We start from the raw sequence: 22,670 nt of genomic DNA, 5'->3' as shown, positions 1-22,670 counted from the left end.
ATCAGGTGAATGGACACTGGTAGACCAAAGGTCTTCAGACAGGAAGTGATCCCCTATATAACCCCTCCCATACAGGAAGTACTTCAGTTTTTTACCAGTGTCTGCAAGGTGGATGGCATGGTTTGTTTGCGCTCTCTGAGCTCCAGGTCTCTAGTCCCACAAACGGTTTCAAAATTGAAACAAGGGATTGACCGATCAGATCCATTTGACACAGGCTTTTATGCTTAAATAAATGGTACCCGAGCCTCGCAAAGAAGACTCAAGATCCTGCAAGGTTTTGCCTGTGACGTGGCTTCCGGTCGCTGGACCCTGCAGAGTGGAAATCTTGGACACTGCAGCACTAAGGCATTTCCTGCAGGGTTCTGTACATGTCCAATGGAGCGGACCCTAAACATGAAAGGATACCAGTCCTTTAAAGTCTTAAGTTTATTTGGTGATCACTTGGACAAATATATCCAAAAGATTTCCGGAAGGAAGAGTTTTCTACTTCCTGTGAAGAAAAGCACCAAACATCCCTCGTTTAAATACTCAGGGACTGCTTCCTCAAATGTCTCGGCATCAGGTTGGTTCTGCCGCCAACAGGGAGCTAGGGCCAGGGCCAGAAAAGGCAGTGGGTCGAAAATTATTCTAAACCCAGCACCAAGCTTTTGAGGGGACACCTCCACTCGATCTGGTTGGGGGAAGGCTGCTGTACTCACCTCAATTATACCTCGTAGTTACGGGGGGGGTTCCACCTCAGAGGTTTCTAAGATCCAGCGTTCCCTCTGATCCTCCAAAAAGAGTACAGGCTCTAGAACAGAGCATAATATACACAGTGATGTATATGAAAAGGTTAGGCTGGATCATAAATACCGTAAAGCCAGCCTTGAGACCAACTCCAAGCCTAAGATATTTATGTCTGATTCTAAACCCGGTCCAAGCAAGAGTATTCTTGCCACCCTTAAGATTCTGTGCCCTGAAGGATCAGGTGCATCAGATAAGTGGCACCAGACAACCCTCCATTCGGCTCTGTATGAGACTTCTAGGGAGGATGGTATCCTCCTTCGAGGCAGTTCCATTCCAGGCCTTTACAACAAGACATCCTGTCGACTTGGAACAGAGGAAGAATAGCCCTGGATTATCCATTGTTACCTCCTCAGGCCTGCCTAAGCCTAAACTGGTAGTTGCAGGATCGGAACCTGCAAAAGGCAAAATCCTTTCTCCCAGTAACTTGGAGTACTGACTACAGATGCCAGTCTCTCAGGCTGGGGAGCAACCCTAGATTAGCTCACAGCTCAGGGGAAGTGGTCAGGGACAGAGCAGACCCTGACCATCAACGTCCTAGAATTATGGGCAGTACGTCTGGCCCTACGGTCCTGGACAGTGGAGCTTCAGGATTGCCCCATCAGGGTTCAGTCTGACAATGCCACGGAAGTGGCCTATATAAACCACCAAGGCGGTACCAGGAGTAGTCCAGCTCTGAAGGAGGTGAACTCCATACTAGCCTGGGCAGGAGAACATGTGCCAATGATATCGGTAGTTCATATCCCGGCAGTAGAGAACTGGAGGGAAGATTATCTCAGCCGCCAGCAGATCTGCCTGGGGGAATGGTCCCTACACCCAGAGGTGTTCTAGGAAATTTGCCAATGTTGGAGATGGCCAGAGGTCGACCTACTGGCATTCAAGTTCAACAACAAGCTACAGCAGTTGGTCTCAAACAAGAGATCCTCTGGCAATTGGAGCCAGTACACCCTGGTTTATGCTTTCCCTCTGATCCCTCTCCTTCCACATTTTGTTGTGCAGGATTCAGAGAGAGGGGGTTTCAGTCATTCTGGTGGCACCAGCCTGGCCCAGAAGTCCCTGGTTCCCAGAGATTGTGAGACTGACGATAGAGGGGCATGTCGCCCCGATCTACTGTCTCAAGGTCCTATATTCCACCCCAATTTACAGTCTCTAAATTTGACAGCATGGCTATTGAAGCCAAGGTGTTAAAGGACCATGGCATCTCGGGACCAGTGGTGTCTACTCTAGTGAATGCTATAAAAGCTGCCACTAGGAAGATTTATCATAAGGTCTGGAAGACTTGTATTGCTTGGTGTGAAGCCAGAAAATGGCATCCTCGGAAATATGCAATTGGGAGAATTCTCTCTGCTCTTACAGTCAGCTGTGGAAATCAAATTGGCTTTGAGTACAATCAGAGGTCAGTTTTCGGCCCTATCAGTATTCTTCCAAAGCCCTTTAGCCTCCCATTCACTGATCTGAACCTTTTTGCAAGGGGCAACTCGCTTGCCCCCCCCCCCCCCCAATTAGGTCACCTATGTGTCCATGGAACTTGAACTTGGTGCTGTCTGTGTTATAGAAACAACCATTTGAACCTATTAAGGAAATTCCATTAGACTTGCTGTCACGCAAGCTAACCTTCCTGATGGCTATCACCTCAGCTAGAAGGGTGTCGGTGTTGTTGGCCCTTTCATGCAGGGAACCGTACTTGATCCTTCACTATAACAGTCATGTTACGACATGTTCAAACATTTTTGACAAAAGGTGGTGTCGGCCTCTAATTTAAATTGGGATGATATTTTGCCTTCTTTTTTCTTTCGGCCTTATTCAACGGAAAAGAGACGACTGCATTCTTTGACGTTGTCTGGGCAGTCAAGGTTTATCTGTCTATATTTGAGGAGATCCGAGGATCGGACTTTATTATTATTTTTTTTTTTTTGATTTTACTAAAAGAACCCAAGAAGGGGCAGGCAAATTGTGTCCATCAAGCTCTTCCCTTTAGGGTGAGAGCTCATTCTACCAGGGTTGTAGGAGCCTCTTGGTCTTTTCACCATTAGGTATCTGTGGCTCGGATTTGTAAGGCTGCTACCTGGTCTTCAGTGCATACATTCACAAAATTTTATCAAGTGGATGTTCGAGAAGCCAAGGATTCAGCTTTCAGCTGCAGTGTACTGCAGGCTGCCATATAGGTTCTGATGGCTATTGCTCTGGGACGTCCCAGCAGGTAATGAATATTAGCCTAACTCTGTGTCCCATGATGTATGAAAAAGAAAATAGGATTTTTTTCATACTTACCTGTAAAATCCTTTTCTTTGAGTACATCATGGGACACAAAGATCCCTCACCACTTCTTTTTTTTTTTTTTTTTGAGGATTTAGTGCTTGCTACAAAACCTAAAGTATTTCCTGTATGGGAGGGGTTATATAGGGGATCACTTCCTGTCTGAAGACCTTTGGTCTACCAGTGTCCATTCACCTAATGATGGAGCATAACCCAGCAGGTAATGAATGTTAGCCTGACTCTGTCCCATGATGTACTCAAAAGGATTTTACAGGTAAATATGACGTAAAAATTCTATCCTCCCCCCCCCCTTTTTTTTTTTTTTTTTTTTTTTTTGTAAAAATGCATTTACACTTGGTTAAAAAATGTGCTCAACGAAAAATTTGACAGTGTCTCTTTGCTGGACTACTACTTCTTCTTCTATAAGTTTTTATCTTCCCAAAGAAAAATTTCCCAGCCATCACAATCGCACCTTATGCATGTTATCAATTTTTAGCAGCATCTTTTATTTGTAAGCAACTATTTACAAGAAGGAAGCACACTAGGGGGCAAAACTAGAGCCAAAATATCCGATGAGCACCTTGAGAAATCATTGAGAATTGCTAACTACCTCCATCAAACCAGATATTGATGTGTTAGTTTATCAAAAAGCCGTGTCAAATATCGCACCAGTTTTGTGTCACCCTCTTTTACTTTTAGGATAAAAGAAATCACAAAAAATTTAGTTTTATTACTCAGGCACATTATCTATATGGGTGAGCTTTAGAGCATAAAAGGAAACAAAGTGGAGTTACTACTTTTTTTTAACTTAACTACGACATCTTGCCTATCCTCGCCATATGGAAGCAAAACATTAACTCGGCCACCCACCTCAGCAGATTTTCTGCTTCCAACCCTATCCGATCTGATATCACTACTCGGTCCATATTTTACCAGTAAGTGAATATTCAGCAAATATTTGTTTAAAACGGTGGTCACCAACCTTTTTTGCCACCAGGGACCAGCTGCATAGAAGTTTTGGGTTGTTCAGCGAGGGTTAAACTATTTTTCGTGGGCAACGGCTGGTGTTGGTTCAATCATCACAGCACCATACTTGATATGGTGTCAGGGTGATTTGAAGCACATTCTTGCTGTTATTACATTGTAGTGATAAATGAAATGGTTTAACTCCCCATAATGCAGAATCAGTGGGAGCCCTGAGCATGTCACTTGCCACTTGCCACACCACCTGCCACGTTGCCTGTCACCAGATACAGAATGTTATTTGCCATGCCACCTGCCACATTGCCTGTCACTTGCCACGCTACCTGCCACGTTGCCTGTCACCAGATGTGGAATGTCACTTGTCACGTCAATGAAGGCAGAGTGCTGATGCAGGGCGGGCAGTGAGAGATGTCGTCTCTCTGCTTCCCGCCCCACCTCCGACACTGAGGCTGACAGGACACTGAGGGCGGAAGAGAGATGATGTAATCTCTGCTTGCCCGCTCGCTTCTTCCATCAACATCGTCATATGCCACCTGCCCGGCTCTCTTATGGCAGCCGCCCAGGTGTCTCATGCCGGCTGCCCTGGCCCGCGGCCCAGCAGCAGAAAGGCCACGGCCCGGGGGTTGACTACCCCTGGTTTAAAATGTTATATACAAATTAGGGCTGTGGAAATTTTAAGATGAATTTCTTGATTAGTCGATTAATTGTTTTGATCAATGAAAATTCTTTTGATTGGTACTCACCTCTCAGCCGGCTTCCAGGTCTTCAGGGAGTTCCGTCGGACATCCGGTGATGTCATGGACAGTGACGTCGCTGGACTCCTTCCCCCTTCCCCAAGAGCCTTCCCCTGCTAATGAAGGGAAGGGGGGAGGAGTCCGGTGATGTTGAAGTTCTGATTGAACATAATGCGTACGGGGGAGGAGCTACACATGACGTCACCCGATGCTGCCCCACGGAACTAACACGATTGTCGGCTTTACATGCTGTGTTTTTATCATCTTTATGTGTTTGAACACAAAAATTAAATCTTATACTTAACCACTTGCCGACCGCCGCACGACGATGTACGTCGACAGAATGGCACGGGCAGGCATATGGGCGTACATGTACGTCCCTGCCTTCCCGCGGGTGGGGGGCCCGATCGGGCCCCCCCCGGTGTCTGCGGCGGTCAGTATTCGTTCGGGAGCGATCCGGGATGAGGGGGCGGCCATTCATTCATGGCCACCCCCTCGCGATCGCTCCCGACGAATGAAAATCCTCCGTGACATCACTTCCTCTCCTGTAATGTAAACACAGGAGAGGAAGTGATGTAATCTCTCCTCCGTGTCGGTATTCGTTCCGACACCGAGGAGAGAGGATCGGTGAGTTGCACCAACACGACACTACACAGTAGAACATGCCAGGCACACTCACACCCCCCCCCCCCCGATCACCCCCCCAATTACCCCTGCCCCCCAGTCACAGTGACACCAATGTCATTTTTTTTATTTTTTTTGCATTGGTGTCATTTGTGACTGTAATAACTGTTAGGGCAGTTAGGGTTAGCCCCCTTTAGTTCTAATGTACCCCCCTAACCCCCCCAATAAAGGTTTAACCCCGTGATCACCCCCCGTCGCCAGTGTCACTAAGGCTGGGTTCACATTGCAGCGGTTTATGAGAACGAATGTGATTCGCACCGCACTGCAGTGCAAATCACATCCGATCTCTGTGCGATTCGAGTTCAGCCATACAGATAGTATGGCTGAATTCGCGCCGCGCCCGCCGCAAATTCGCACGGGACCCTTTTTTTGGTCCGCAGCAGAATCGGATCGCATGGGTGTTCACACCATGCGATCCGAGTTTGCAGATCGCACTGCGATATGCGAACTGATCTGGGGGTGTCATTAACATTTCACTGACACTCCCAGCAGTTCGCATAGGGCAGTGTGAACTGCCGCCGGGAGGCATGCGATGCGGGAACCCGCCGCGGATTCGTGGCGTTCCCGCATCGCTCCAGTGTGAACCCAGCCTAATAAGCGATCGTTTTTCTGATCGCTGTATTAGTGTCACAGGTGATGCTAGTTAGGCAGGTAGGTATTTAGGTTCGCCGCAGCTTTTTATAGCGCCAGGGACCCCCATATACTACCGCATAAAGCCCCCTGATTGCCCCCTAGTTAACCCTTTCACCAGTGATCACCATATAACTGTTACAGGTGACGCTGGTTGGTTAGTTATTTTTTTATAGTTTCAGGGCACCCGCCATTTATTACCTAGTCTCACTAGTGTACCCCTAAATTTAGGGGTGTCTACTTTCCAAAATGGGGTCATTTGGGGGGGGGGTTTGTGCCATCTTGGCATTTTATGGCCTTCAAAACTGTAACGCCCTTAGAAAGCCTGAAGGCGGTGCTTGGTTTTCGGGGCCCCGTACGCGGCTAGGCTCCCAAAAAGTCCCACATATGTGGTATCCCCGTACTCAGGAGAAGCAGCAGAATTTATTTTGGGGTGTCATTTCACATATGCCCATGGCATGCGTGAGCAATATATCATTTAGTGACAACTTTGTGAAAAAAAAAAAAAGTTTGTAATTTTCCCGCAACTTGTGGCAAAATATAAAATATTCCATGGACTCAACATGCCTCTCAGCAAATAGCTTGGGGTGTCTACTTTCTAAAATGGGGTCATTTGTGGGGGTTTTGTGCCATCTTGGCATTTTATGGCCTTCAAAACTGTAATAGGTAGTGAGGAGTGAAGTCAAATATTTACGCCCTTAGAAAACCTGAAGGCGGTTCTTGGCTTTCGGGGCCCCGTACGCGGCGAGGCTCCCAAAAAATCCCACACATGTGGTATCCCCGTACTCAGGAGAAGCAGCAAAATTTATTTTGGGGTGTCATTTCACATATGCCCATAGCATGTGTGAGCAATATATCATTTAGTGACAACTTTGTGTAAAAAAAAAAAATAAAAAAAAAAAATTTTTTTGTCATTATTCAATCGCTTGAGGCAAAAAAATAAAATATTCAATGGGCTCAACATGCCACTTATCAATTTCCTTAGGGGGTCTACTTTCCAAAATGGGGTCATTTGGGGGGGTTTTGTACTGCCCTGCCATTTTAGCACCTCAAGAAATGAGATAGGCAGTCGTAAACTAAAAGCTGCGTAAATTCCAGAAAACGTACCTTAGTTTGTAGATGTGACAACTTTTGCGCAAACCAATAAATATACAGTTATTGACTTTTTTTTTACCAAAGACATGTGGCTGAATACATTTTGGCCTAAATGTATGACTAAAATTGAGTTTATTGGATTTTTCTAATAACAAAAAGTAGAAAATATCATTTTTTTTCAAAATTTGCGGTCTTTTTACGTTTATATCGCAAAAAATAAAAATCGCAGAGGCAATCAAATACCATCAAAAGAAAGCTCTATTTGTGGGAAGAAAAGGACGCAAATTTTGTTTGGGTACAACATTGCATGACCGCGCAATTACCAGTTAAAGCCAGTGCCAAATTGTAAAAAGACCTCTGGTCATTGACCAGCAAAATGGTCCGGTCTGAAAGTGGTTAAGCGGTGAGCACTTAGATCTCAGCAAGGATGCCAGGTCATGGGTAGAAAGAAAAGATATAAGGAGACTTGAGAGAAGTTTATGGTCCGTGTTAACCCCTTTGATACCCGCTTGCATGACCACCTGTTTGCACAGGGGTCCAGAGTGATTAGTTAGACCCGAGGTGGAGGGATTGTCACGCTACTGTGGGAAAAAAAATGACTTACGTCAGTGCTACAGTTTAAATTTAAAACGTATTTGTGTGAACTGTGAAGTTAAGTAATGGGTTGTGGAAACTAACTAGTGTCGGGTGATTGTATATAGTGGATACCACATTTACCACTGACTAATGCAGAGTTGCAATGCAAGGAGATCAGCTAAAAGTAGTTGGATCTGTATGTGTGTTTATAATTGAAATTAGTCACTAAATCGATTTAATCGAACACGGACATTTTAATCAGTAACAGCCCTAATACAAATGTAACAGTTTCCAGGAATCATAATGTGATAAGTCTAATGTATGTTCACATTCTTGCTAACAGCTGAAATTCATGTCTTTGAGCCAGCTGACAAATTCAAACCTGCCCTAGAAGTTTAGTACAAGTAGCAAAATAACTTTTGTTTTTAGCACAAACATGACACGTTGGGTTTTTTAGAAGCATTTTAATAAACGCCACAACTCTGCAGCTATTTATATGATAATGGGTGTGTGGCATCAGCTTTGTCCATATGATTTTACATATTTGTGCTTCATCTACACAGGGCAAAATAATATGTAGTCTCTGGTGTTTGCTTGCAGTTTATTACTGTATGTTATCTAATCATAAAAGTTTGAAGTCTGAAAGGTTGTGCAACTTGCAGTCTGACAGAACCCAGAAGCCAAGGAAATGGAGACGTGAATCTGTTAAAATATGTTGACCTTTTGCTCTGGGCCTCCATAGTCTGCTGTTTACTAAAAAGAACCAATATGTTCCAAACTTCATATTAAAGGGGTTGTAAAACCTTTTGTGGTTCAGCACCCCCCTTTTTCTTTCCTGATCGTTACGGGGACGAGCAAAGCCACTCCAGCCTCTCTCAGGTCCTCATTGGATAGATTGATAGCAGCGGGAGCCAAGCGACACGGGAGCCGTGGCAGGGCCGAGTCCTGCTGTCTTTGTCAAAAGGACGTAGCAGCAGTAGGACTCCATGGAAAGCTGCTCTCAGTAGAGGAGGATCGGGGCTGCTCTGTGCAAAACCCTTGCACAGAGGAGGCAAGTATAACATGTTTTTGTTTCTTTTTATAAATGAACAAAGCTTTACAATCACTTTAAGTTGTCTATCTTTCAAATAATCTAGCAATGCTTTTTTGCCAGCTCTGACACCTCCAATATTTTATTACTTTGCTCGTGGAATGAATAATCTGGTAGTTCCAAAATACGCCAGTACTCTTCCTTTTTTTTTTTTTTTTTTTTTTTTTGGTTTTTTTTTGCTCTTGCTTGCAAGGCCCAAGCACTTTGAACCTAAAAAGTGAAGATTCGCTTTAGTGTAGGGAACGCTTATACAGTGAGGGTAAAAAATTATTTGATCCCTGCTGATTTTCTACATTTGCCCACTGACAAAGAAATGATCAGTCTATAATGGTAGGGTTATTTTAACAGCGAAAGGCAGAATAACAAAAATAAGAAGAAAAATGATTTTTTTTATAAATTGATTTTGCATTTTAATGAGTGAAATAAGTATTTGATTCCCTGTCAATCAGCAAGATTTCTGGCTCTCAGGTGTCTTCTATACAGGTAACGAGCTGAGATTAGGAGCACTCTCTTAAAGGGAGTGCTCCTAATCTCAGCTTGTTACCTGTATAAAAGACACCTGTCCACAGAAGCAATCAATCCGATTCCAATCTCTCCACCATGGCCAAGAGCTGTCCAAGGATGACAGGGACAAGATTGTAGACCCACACAAGGCTTGAATGGGCTAAAAGGCCATCACCAAGCAACTTGGAGAGAGGGTGACAACAGTTGGTGTGATTTATTTGCAAATTGAAGAAACGCAAAATAACTGTCAATCTCCCTCGTTCTGGGGCTCCATGCAAAATCTCACCTCGAGGATTTTAAATAACAGTGAGGAAATAGCCCAGAACTACACGGGAGAATCTTGTCCATGATCTCAAGACAGCAATTGGTGTGCTTACTGCTTATGACCGCCATTACGAAAGGATTATTTAACTACCAAAAGTTTTATAGCACAATAAACCCACTGCAGTAAACCTTTCATGCAAAGTGTTTTTTTTTTGTTTTGTTTTTTTATTGCATTACTTCTTTTTAAAAGCCAGTATAACTCAAAAGCAGTGCCGATTGGAAGCACTTGCAGGTTTATCAAATCATGTTCTGCATTTCAATTATGCAGAGTTTGAGAGGGGTTTGCCTATGTACCTTATGTCCCTCTTTCCCGTCTCAGAAGGTTGGGGGGGCGGAGGGATGTATGCTGCAGTGTGAAATCAAATGCTTAGTACACACAGGCTGCATGTGAGGAGACATTGACTGCCTTAATAAAAAGCGGCTGCCATTTGGCCCATGTGTATGTTAGCCGGTCCGACAGAAGCAGACTGACATGCACACGTTTTGGCCAGCTTCTCTCGGAAGAGCATGCTGGAAAACCATCAGCCAACTGTCTCCCAGTCAGCGTGCTCAGCCAATGGCCCCCTGTCAGAACACAATAGTTCAGTAGGAGAGATCACTGTACTAACGTCGGGGTGTTAGTGCAGCGGCTCCAACCGGAACGGTCAGTTTTTGTTGAACAAACTAAAAAAAGGACTAGCTGTACTTTACTGCAAGTCTCAGGAGATTTGGAGTAAGATGTGGTGATGACACTATTGTGCTGCTCACTATTCTCCTTACTGGAGGCTCTGGCGTGAGTAAACCAAGCATGCCTCTATCAAGATGGCCACTTCCACACAGAGATACAGCGCAGAGCAAGGCATGATATGTCAGTAGTAGGGAAAGATTAGCTGCAGGTAGACAACAGAGAATAGAGGCGATTATTCCCTTTACCCTCCCTCAACCTGCCTTTCTCTGGACATGGCTTACAGAGTTCTGTTTCACTTCAGAATGGGAAGTGGGGGTGTGCCTAGTTCTATAAAAATGCAATCATCTGCATTGTTTTTTTCAGGGGGGTGCAGTGAGGGCTTTGAGGATACAATCCCCTAGCCTCTGTTAGTTTACTTGCATCAAATGAGGTTCATTTTTAATTGAAATAAGATTAAAAAACAAGGCCAACCACAGAGAAGAACACTTTCTGCTGGGTACTGTATTACTCTGCCCATGGGAGAAGGAGGGTGAACCGTGGCTGCTCTCTTTTGTTTATCTTGCATCATGCCATCCCTGACATTTTCAACTTATGACACTTATTGAGGCAAACCATCCATGGGCTACTGGTCTGATGCCAGCTCAAATGAGTTGTGTATATGCCATTCTTTGTTTGATTTTGCTTCTTTTTATATGCATATTTAGGCCAGTGCTGTATACTCTGGCCTTTTTCGGCTTATTGAATGTTTTTCTTGTACTAAAATTGGCTCTTTTGTATTCTGAAAACCATAAATAAAGAATTTAAGGCATTTTTTGTGAAAGCTGCAGTAGTGTGAGGCAATAGTGATTTGTAAGGGTTCTTCTCTTTCCCATTTTTTTTTTTTATATTTATTTATTTTTTGGAGTTTCTTTTTAATACCAAGCTTGCTCAATGCAACGGTTTTGCACAGAGCGGCCCTTATCTTCCCCACTCTGGGTTCCTCTGCTAGTGCTCTGGGCTCCTCTTTCTCAGTGTACCATCACAGGAAGCCGGTTCCTATGGTCACACATGTGTGGGCTTGATCCTGAACAGCGCCGCGTGTGTCTGTTGACACACCGTGCGGCTTGGCAATGCTCCCTCATCATTAGATTTGATGGACCGCAGCAGGAGCTAATAATTCTGGCTGCTCTCGTGGAGTTCAGTGGGAGGGGCGAGTGAGAGCAGCTTTGGATCAAGAATGGGCTCAAGTAAGTATTGGGGGGGGGGGCAGCTACACATAAAAGGTTTTTACCCTATTGCAGAGAATGCATTAAGGTTAAAAAAAACTGAAGCCTATGCATCCATACAAGTAAAATTTCAGGTATCCCCTGCAATAGGACAACAGGAAATTAATTTTGATGCAAGATACTCCTAAGGTAGGGGTAGGCAACGTTTTGAGCACAGCGTGCTGAAAAATGTTATCAAAGAAATTGAGCATGCCAATTTTATAACAAAAAAATATGTCAACTTCACATTCTCAATCACGAAAAGGATTTTTTAAATAAAGTAAATGCTGTAAATTACTTGAGTAGTAGTGAGAAATGTTTTTAACATCCTGCACTCAGGCCTCAGATCAGCCCCAATTCATGCACCTTCATACATCAGATCACTGTCCCCCTACACATCTGCCCCACCACTGTAGCCCCCTGCACATCTGCTGTACCCCCATGCTCGTTTGCCCCTGTACATCTGCCGTACCTCCATGCTCGTCTGTCTAAGCGCTGAATCATCTGCTCATCTGTCCTAACAGTGAACTTATCTGCTTATCTGCCCCACCACTGTAACCCTTTTTTCATCTGTTTCCCCTGCTCTTCTGCCCCACCACTGTAACCCCCCTTTCTCATCTGTTTCCCCTGCTCTTCTGCCCCACCACTGTAACCCCCCTTTCTCATCTGTTTCCCCTGCTCATGTGTTCCACGATGTACCCCCTTTCTCCTCTGTACCCTCCTGTGCCTCTGCCCCACCGCTGTAACCCCCTGCTCATCTGTCCCACCAGTGTACCTCCTTTCTCTTCTGCCCCCAACTGTACCCCCCTGTATATCTGCCCCACCTCTGTACCCCCTGCTCTTCTGTCTCACTAATGCAACTCCTTTCACATTTGCCCCATCACTGAACCGCCTTCTCATCTGCCCCAACACTGAACTCCCCCCCCCCCCCCCACAACGCTTATCTGTCCTACCCCCTGCTCATTCCTCCCACTACTGCCCATTACTGTACCTCCTCCACATCTGCCCCACCACTGTACACCCCTGCTCTTCTGTCCCATCTCTGTAACCCCACTGCTCATCTACCCCTTCAATGTACCCCTTTTCTCCTCTGCCCCACCATTGTACCTCCCTGCACATCTGCTCCACCACTGTATCCCCATACTCTTTTGTCTCACTAATGAATCACCTTTTCATCTGTCCTAACACTAAACCCATCTGCTCATCTGCCCCACCACTGTAGCCTGCTTTCTCATCTGCCCCACCAAATGTACCTCCTGCACATCTGTCTCACCTCTGTACCCCTCCCCCCGCTCTTCATTCCCACTGCTGAACCCCCTTCTCATCTCTTCCACTACTGTACCTCCCTACACATCTACCCCAGCGTTGTACCCTCCTGATCTTCTGTCCCACCTCTGAACCCCTCCTGCTCATTGTCCCCACCGCAGTACTCTCTTATCTATGATATGTGTGATATGCAGAGTGGTGAAAGGAAGCAGAGATGAGACGCATCTATCTGTCCTGGCACACTCATCCTGCTGACCCACCTCTCGCATCCAGACCACCTGCTTGTATGTTATGTCGCATACAAGCATCTGGAATGGATGCGCAATGATGAACTCCGGTCAGTGGCATTTTCTGAAAGCAGTGAGCCTGTGTGCAGAATCATGTGTTGGGTCCCCACAGCTTAGAAAAAGTGCGGCACTCTGCGCCGCAGCAAAAGTTGGGTGTGATTTTTTTTTTTTTCATTGTGAATAAGTAAATAAAGTCGCGCTACGGACTGCCCACCCTAAAGTGACTAAAGTAAAGCTAAGTGAAGATTGAAATAAAATAAATGAAGAAAAAAGTGAATGGGTTAGAGCTGCCTTTACCTAAAAACCTCTGCCCCCGAGAATGGGGGGGGGGGGGGTATTGGGTTTAAAAGGTGTAAATGATAGGTTATGGAGCTAAACCTAAATTATATACCTGGCGTATTGTAGCCTGTCTGTGAAAAAATATATAATATAAAACTAGTTGGTGATCTATGTGCAAAACATTTGATACAAAAACTGTAACTCAGTGCTGAAATATTATTTGGGCATTATGAGGTTAATTAAAAATTATAATAATTGATGTGTGAAATACGTGCTGACACTGCTGTGCCAAATTAATATAAATTGCATATAACAGTTACACAGAAATTCATTCAAAAATTATTGTGCCAACATCATTGCACGTGGAAAAAACTTTCAAAGACGCGTCCTAGGATCACTAAAAATGTCCCATATAATAATGTCTCAGGTAACAGTGACACAAAATAAAGTGACTAGTGCAGAAAGTGCCAATCTTCAATACAGAGAAAACAGTCATCCCCGGTGCGCCACTCAGTGCTGTGGTAATGTGAATGCTCTCACCAGAACTTATACCCCTGTGGGGTTGGATGGGCTTTCACAGTATAAGCCACTGTGCTGCTATCTGGCCTCTGCTGCTGGTACGCTGGGGAGATGTTCGCTCTTCGATTTATATTGTCTGCAGCAGCCCAAGTCAGGGCAGAGGTAGAAGACTTGTTTTGCAGATTTGTTGCTGTTCAGTGTCATCAGTTTGGACACCAGGCAATCAGCATTTTAAGGAGAGGTCAGCAACGACAATCTACATGTTCCTTCAATACTGGTTTCCTTACTGTCCTCATAAAGGGTTTTCCAAACATATCTATTGCTTAAGCTTCCTCCAGATGGTGGACCAGGCTAGCAGGACTGTGATTGGCTTTAGCAATAGCCAATGACAGTCTTCCTCCTCCTGGAAACAGGGACCCCCCCCCCCAGCAAACTGCACCCAATCTTTTCCCCATCACAAAAGCTGATGATTGCAGCAAAGTTATAGAACCAAATAATGTTTCCCATCTTTTACAATGTGTGGGGGCACAGTGCCTCCCCCTCAGTGCAGGGTGGGGAATTCTGAAATTGGAATGCATTAGTGTCTCACTGACACTTCCCTGTGCTGCTCTGCTGATGGGGAGGGAGTCAAGTCCCGGAAAAAGAGGCTTTGCATGCCGCTTGCGTGAAGCAAACTCTGACACTGCAGTTTTCCTCATTAGAACACCACCAAGTGGTTATAATGAGTGAAGATCCTCCTTTACAGCAATCCGTCTGGCAGAGAGAGGGTAAAACAAATTGCTGCAGAAGTTGACACTTTCTTTCCTAGGTTCTCTGATACACCTCTGATGCACCATTTTACATTTACATGCTGTGGATTGTACTTTGCTTTTTGTGGAACCCTCCTCTTTATTACATCTTGGGGCTGTTACTGCTGTTTTCTACAAGTGAGCACTGTCAGTCAGTCATACAGTGAGCATCCAACCGGTGCCCAGCTCAAGTCCTGCATGTGCACCCAGGGCACATATTGGGTTCAGCTGTTCAGTGACTATCCAACAATGTCCGGTGAGAGTCCTGTATGTGCATGCAGGTTTTGCTCCTGTCAGCTGTGTACTCTTGCCATGCTCTGGGTGTACGTCTCCTGCATGTGTATGCCATGCTAAAGTTTCCAAAGTTCTGCCTGTAGACACCATTATGTCTCTGTTGTCTGGAGCAGTGTAAAGCTGCCCCCATACAGCTCCTTCGGTAGCACAACCATGCCACCCCAAATTTTATTTTATATATATATATATATATATATATATATATATATATATATATATATATATATATATATATATTATATAAAAATAATTTTTTTTCAGTGTTGAAGAGAGGAATACCACCCTGGTGTTATGCATGTTTCTATGACTAAGTTAGTGAAACTTGTTGCTCCCTTGATTGCTAGGGCTTAGAAGGCCCAACTCCAAATTTCCCATAGGATTTGATAAAAGGGTGCTTAATATTTTTGAGGAAGTGCAAGGTCCACTCTTCTGAAGGACCCATAATTGTCTGGAACCAAATAAACCTCCTTTAAAAAAATAAAATACAAATGTTTATTTCTTCTTACCTTTTTTTTTATCTCACTGCTAAGTACCCCAAATCCAATTGGACTGTACGTACTTCTACCCTGTGCTGACTCCAGTGATCTAGGGTTTATATAATGGCAGGGAGGATGTACAGGAATGATCTTTGTGGAAGAACTGTGATGTTTATAATTGTGTTTGTTGATTGAGAGCTAATTTTTATGGTTAGAATAGCAACTGTAAAAAGCAAGGATACTTGTTTAGATTTGAAGGCTCAAATAAGATTTTTTTTTGAGTGTTTGGCCTCATGCACATGGGTGGTAAGAGGCTGAAAATTGCTGGGCATAAAATTTGGCAGAAAATATGGTGGGAAGAAAAATCTGGAGCTGCAGGTGCACCTACAGCCTGCCATACAAGTGCATATACTCATCTAAGCGTAGATGCTTCTTCAGTGCATTGTCATTTACCCGTTCATACGTACAAGATGTATTTGCCGAACGTGGACCATTTACTTGTACGTGGCTCCCTCGGAATGAGAAATCGGCTAAAATGTTACACCCAGCATATTTTCAGCCTCACTATCCATGTGAATGAGGTTGAAGTATAGAATTTATTTATTTTTATATAGTTTATAATCAAAGTAAAAGATTATTTTACCTAGTCCTAGACTATAGGCAAAGTAAAAGAGAATATCAGATTTCCATTCTTCGAGTATCCTCAACAGGGTGATATTTTTAAAAATTTTTCCACCTTGTACAGGTATTTTGGGCTTGGTAATTTTATCACAGCCATGTCATCTAAGGGAAATTCTTAAAACCTGATTTGGTTTGGGTTACATGAAGCCTGCGGCTGAGAAACAGTGATGTACACTATTTATTACTCAATGCTGAACTCCCAGCTTGAATTTCAGCACAAAGACTTTACGGATTTGTTACTGATCTACATAAAGCAGTCTATAATTTTGCACTAGAAAATCTACATTTTTTTTTTTTTTTATTATTATTAACCCCTAGGGGGTTGAGTCTTGTACGCCATAAAAGAAACCTATTTCTGCACCCAAAAGTCACAGGTGTTTGAGTAAAAATCAAATCTTTGACAATCTGTGGTTGTATGCTGTTAACTGCACATCTGAGAATTTTGCATATATACAGTGAGGAATGTGCACCTTGGACACAAGCCGCTTGCGTCCACAGCGTTTACCCATCCCTGGATGCATGCAAAAAAGTTTGTGTTTTTTTTACCAGTGTACAGCCCGTAGCCTGCCAATTATTTGTACAGGCAGCTGTACGCAAACACCTGTACTCCCAGGCGCAGTCATTTTGAAGGTGTATAGTACTCTTCAGGCTCATTCATGTGAGCGGAGTATGCAATAGTGCAATTATTATTTAAGTAACATATCTTAAAAACAGAAAAAACACAAGTTAAGTGACACATTAATTGTACACGGGTGGATGCCATTTCACTGATCATTCTGAAGCTTTTGCACCCTGGGGTCCTTTGGCAAAATGCCTAAAAACTGCCCATAAATTGTATACAAGCCAGTGGGTGGATGAAGCCTGCCTTTTAGTTGCGCAAAGCCACAGGTTTTCATTGTCCACCATTACAACCTTGCAGCGCCGGTGCCCTAACATCTTTGACCCTCCCTTCCCCATCTCCGTCAGCACTGGGGTCATTTAGCCTAGGGAAGAAGATAAATGATGGAACAGTATGAGTGTACAAAAGTATTTGCTTTAGAACAATAAAATCCTCTCTAACGTTGGCCGTCTTATGTGTATGGATGTTGCCGTGTTATGTATATCTGTTTTTTGTTTTTTACATAATTGTGCAGAATTTTAAAGGACACCACAACTGAAAAATGTTGAGACTCACTGACCTGACAGGTCTGCAGCCAACAAAGTGTAAAAAGTGTGTACTGTGCCTACTCCAGGTCAGGAATTCTTGGCGAAGTCCAGGTATGCCTGACCACTTCACGGCCTACAACTTTAAAAACCAAGTCGGCAATGGCAGTTTCTGTATTTCTACCCTTACAGATTCCTTTTTATTGTAGTCAACCTCCAATTTTCATTAAATATTTTTTTGGGAGCACAATTACAGTACTTTATTTGTTTTGCATTCTCCTAATGCTTTTTTTCCGCTGAATATCTAATATCTTAAATTCACTTGTATATGCTTATGTAGCATACTTTTATTTATGAATCACTTTTTAAAGGGTCCACTCAGAAATCTTTTCATTATAGATGGAACCTGGTGCACTGAGTGTTTTGTTGGCTTATTATATCCTTTTTGGTGTTTCCCATTAATTCCCCTGTGATTTATTCCTGGCTTTGTTCCTGCCCCCTTAGTGTTTTGAATGTCCCCATGCATATTGGAATGCTCCCAACGCCCCCCCCCCCCCGCTTGCTCATATTGCATTCCCTGTTATATAAAATGAATTGCAAATCTAGCAGTGATTGATGAATCATCTCACAATGGCTGTGGTGGAACCCAATGGGCTCAAATACTTGAGTCCCCGAGAGAAATATTGATGGCTAAAGTGCTTCTAAAGCTAAAACATGTTTACCTTACTGCATTAACTGCTTGCCAACTGTATCACTTAAGCCTCATACACGCGATCGGACTTTGTACAAACTTTCCCATGGACTTTTGTATAAAGGGCATTGGCTGTAAATTTGTATTGCAACGTGAATGTAGTGACGTTTCAATGAACAGACGACACTTCAAAAGAGGACGTTCAATTACTCCCGCGCCACCCTTTGGTCAACTTCTGTATTGTTGTCTGATCTTTTGCATTGGTTGTGAGCATGTGTGCTTGTACTTTTGTACAAAAGTCTGATGGTTTTGTGTACACACGATCGGACTTTGCTCCATCGGACTTATGTTGTCAAAAAGTTTGCCCGTTCGCACAGCCAACAAAAGTCAGATGAAAACCAAAAAAGTTTGTCTGATGGAGCGCACACACGGTCGGATGTTGCCTTTTAAAACGGCTAATTTCCATGTTTGTTGTCAAAAAGTCAGATCGTGTGTATGGGCCCTTAGATATATGGCAGCATGGTGGGTCTACTGCACTGAATCTTATACCTAGTACTTGATCCAGCACTTCTGAGTGGTAGTGGCCGCCCGCTCCCACTGTGAGTTATACACAGCGGGAGATAAACGCTGGGTAAATAAACAGTTGCTTTAATTGTTGCAATCCATATTCAAAATCAAAAACTGTGCCATCAACATTGATTAATTTCTTCCTTAAAGTGTGCAGTGAACTAATTAAATCAGCTTGTGAAGAATCAAAACATGAAAAACATAAACTTCAGTGACACATTCCTTAAACCTCTATTTCAATGTGTGATTTTATCTATGTGGTTCGGTTCAAAGTCCAGTATATCTCCTGTGCAAAATGATACTGTGGTAATCTTCTTGTCCATAAAATAAAACTTGCTCCCCAATGTCCCCCCCTCAGGTTTTGTGCTCCCATCATTTGATGTGACCTCACAACTAAGTTTGGTTAGAAAAAGCGATTTTTTTTTTTTTTTTTTTTTTTTAGTCTCCCAGGACTAATGAGATGTCTTTTTCTCCTTCCACTTTGTCTGTATGTGTCTCCAAATGGCAGTGCTTAACCGCTGCATGCAAAAGAGAGTGCTTAGGCTGTTTAAAACTTTGAACTTCATTATAATAAATATATTACACTCCCATGCACAAGCTGCTCCAGTGCACCAACTATGTACAGTGTTATTTAAATTCGCAACTCTGTGACAACAGCTTCGTGCCTTGCTAATGGGTATCTCAGCGTCTTGTTCCAACATATGCCCCTCCATAAACGCCAGGTACCATGGACTCAGTGTCCGCTGGCACTCGGTGGGATCGTTCGTTACACAGACAGACCGGTGGTCTGCCTATGTAAACGAAGCAGATTGACATTCTGTCATTCAGGTAAAATCATACATCTATACATTATCTACAGATTTTCTATGGTTAGATGGAAGAAATGCAACAGATTTCTCCATGTTCAAAAAAAAAAAACAGTTTTCTCAATTCTCCAGCCAAGACCAGCACATCCTGGATAACTGTGGTTTTAACTAGTTGTATTCAACTTTTTTTTTTAAAGCTAACCATTTGTATATGGAAATTTAAAGATTTGTTTATTTTTTAAGCCTATTTGGTATGTGTATGTATTAGAGTTGACCCTGCAAGGTACTTGTAAAGTCTCACCCCATTTTTGTTCTCATTCAGTAAATGTTTTATATGGAATGGTACCTTTTTTGTAGGGTCATAATTGCCTCACATTCATCCCTCATACTGTTAACATATAAATAAAAATATTCCTAGGTTTGTAGATGCTATAACTTTTGCGCAAACCAGTCAATATACACTTATTTGTTTTTACCTAAAATACGTAGCAGAATACATATTTGCGTAACTTGATGAAGACCTTTTATTTTTTTATTGGATGTATTTTACAGCAGGAAGTAAAACTTTTTTTATTTATTTTTATCGTCCTTATTTTTATTTTTTGTTTATAGCACAAAGAATTAAAACCACAGAGGCGAAAAGAAAAGAAAGCTCTATTGTGGGAACAAAAGGACATATTTGGGTACAGCGTTGCACGACTGCCCAATTGTCAGTTAAAATAATGCAGTGCCATATTGCAAAGAATGGCCTGGTCATGAGGGGGGTAAATCTCCTGGAGGTTAAGTGGTTAAAGTAAAAGTTTTATGACTTGCAGTGCCCCCTCTAAACACCTGACTGCTGGATCAATTCAGTGCTGTGACTGGCTGCATTCTGCTCTCCTCTTTCCCTCTTTACACAGCAACTGATGGGCAGCAGCGGGAGCCATTGACTGCCTATCGGGCATCTCCTGTGAGGAGGGACGGTCGGGGGCTTGCAGACTCTTTCACTCTGCAGCACCTATTAAACACTAAAATAGAAATTTTTCATGGATCCACTCTTCATGTAAATGATAGCTTAAAAAAAACTGATTGAAAGCTAACATTTACCAAAAACCACTAGATAAAATGTTTTTTTTTTAGCAGTGAAAGTGCGTTCAACGTTAATTATGCTGCCAAAATTAGTGTTTGCTGTACATTTCCTCCAGCATTGCTCCTGTTTCTTCGTCCCGGAGGCTGCCATTTTGATGAAGCCAAGAGTCCATGAGCGGCAGTAAATTGTTTAGATTTTAACCATATAGGCACTTGTTTTTAATGTTTTACATAGCTAAACCTGCAAAAGGGACTTGCAGAAGGGGCCAGCATTAAGTGATCTAGCAGGACTTAATATTCTGACTAAAGTTCCACTTTAATAAATATTGCAATGCATTTGTTGCGAAAAATAAGACTTTCTTTACTTAACTTTTTTAATTTTTTTTTTTTTACAGAGTCAGCATGAGGCGGTCTATTTTAACAGTGGAAGGCTTACTACTGCTGTGCGTGGGGCTTGTTGGTCTCTTGTTCATTATGCAAGAAAGTGAAAATGGAATAAAAGAAATTGTAGAACCGCCTGTCCTTGCGCCTCATGTTACTCATGGAGCTGTTACACCCCAAAAAATTGAATGGGTCTCTCACTGTGAGGCTAACTCCTCAGTGGAAAATATTGATGGATTTTCCAAACTACCTGAACACATTAAAGACTTTTTGAGATATAGACATTGCAGAAGCTTTCCACAGATCCTTAACGCACCACAGAAGTGCGGTGGAAGAGCTGAATCTATGGGGGTATTTCTGCTTCTTGCCATAAAGTCTTCCCCTGGAAATTATGAAAGGAGGGCTATCATTCGCCAGACTTGGGGAGAGGAAAGCAGCTATAATGGTGCCCATGTCAGAAGGATTTTTCTCTCTGGAACTTCCCAAAATGAGAGGGAGAACAAACATTTGAGGCAACTTCTAAAAATTGAAAGCGAAACCTATGGTGATATTTTACAATGGAACTTCCATGACACTTTTTTCAACCTGACATTGAAACAGTTCCTCTTCCACCAGTGGTTAGAGGATAATTGCCCAGGAGCTCATTTTATTTTTAATGGGGATGATGATGTATTTGTGAACACCTTCAATGTTGTCACCTATCTACATGGACTGAAGGCAGATGATCACCTCTTTGTTGGACAGCTGATAGCCAATGTTGGACCTATTCGTGAATCTGGTAGCAAATATTATGTGCCCATACAGGTAACCAGTTCCAATTCCTACCCAATGTATTGTGGCGGTGGGGGAATTCTTCTATCAAGATTCACTGCTCATACCATTTACAATAAATCCTTGGAAATTTCCCTATTCCCTATTGATGATGTTTATCTTGGCATGTGTCTGGCAAAGGCTGGCTTAGTCCCAGCCTCTCACATGGGAATGAGGACAGTAGGTGTGCGTGTGCCATCTGACAAATTAGACTCTTTTAACCCATGCTATTATAGAGAACTTCTAATGGTACATCGTTTTGTGCCATATCAGATGCTGGTCATGTGGAAAGCTATACAAGATCCTCATCTCAACTGTGGACAGAAGCTCTCTTTATATATAGGCCAGTAACAGGGATGGACTTGGGAATATTTTTAAGCCATATACCATTTGACACTTCTAACAAACAGTCTTACCTAGAAGACCCGAAAAAAGGAAAATCTGTATTGCCCATGCAAATCGGAAACCAAAGTAGAAATCTGAATCAAACTGTTTATTCTCTCATGTACACTATGAATGAGAGAATGAGACTTGAAACATTTTCCTTCCTTTTGTTAAGAGCCATTATGTTACTTGGTTAAGCACCTGTCTTTAGACTTGTTTATGCTTCTTTTGTTAACTTATTCTCAATTTTGTATTAAAGTAATTTAACCATATGGTGTACATACCTTTCTTCATATTGTTAGCTTATTGGAGATAATATTGAAGTATGCTTTTGGCATGGAACCTACATACTATCAGCACAAAGGATTTTGAGGTAGGACAAGGAAAGTAAGCAGCAGGAAATAGTTAATTATTTTTTAAGATTAATTCCAGGGATTAGATCTGGTTTGTGTCAGTAGGAGACACTGGGATTCAGTGTTTTTAGAGGTTGTTGAACCTAAATGTAAGTGTTAAGGACACACTTAAGTTAAGTGTTAGATACTTTTAGGGGTTAAATGTTTGGGAGATAGAAACTCATGTAGACGTTTAATTTTAGACAAGGTTTAATGGCTCAGAATGTTTAGGGGTAGACTAAGTATTCAGATATGGAATGGTTAAGA

The 22,670-nt window shown here is 42.8% G+C and overlaps 1 protein-coding gene across 3 annotated transcripts in view; it reads left to right on the top strand.

The window, feature by feature from the left end:
* The window catches only part of LOC143974317 (N-acetyllactosaminide beta-1,3-N-acetylglucosaminyltransferase 3-like), a 56,031-nt gene extending 33,748 nt beyond the window's left edge, over nucleotides 1-22,283 (top strand). For all 3 annotated transcript variants that reach the window (XM_077475553.1, XM_077475554.1, XM_077475555.1), the window contains one exon: nucleotides 20,832-22,283. In XM_077475553.1, the coding sequence (XP_077331679.1) occupies nucleotides 20,839-21,978 (1,140 nt within the window). In that variant the 5' untranslated portion in view covers nucleotides 20,832-20,838 and the 3' untranslated portion in view covers nucleotides 21,979-22,283. The remainder of the gene's footprint in view (nucleotides 1-20,831) is intronic.
* Nucleotides 22,284-22,670: the final 387 nt, after the last annotated feature.

This window comes from Lithobates pipiens, unplaced genomic scaffold (assembly GCF_037356315.1).
Source record: "Lithobates pipiens isolate NorthernLeopardFrog02 unplaced genomic scaffold, aLitPip1_a1.2 Scaffold_13, whole genome shotgun sequence".
In the NCBI taxonomy this organism is placed as follows: domain Eukaryota; kingdom Metazoa; phylum Chordata; class Amphibia; order Anura; family Ranidae; genus Lithobates; species Lithobates pipiens.
This window is presented reverse-complemented; position numbering and strand designations above follow the sequence as displayed.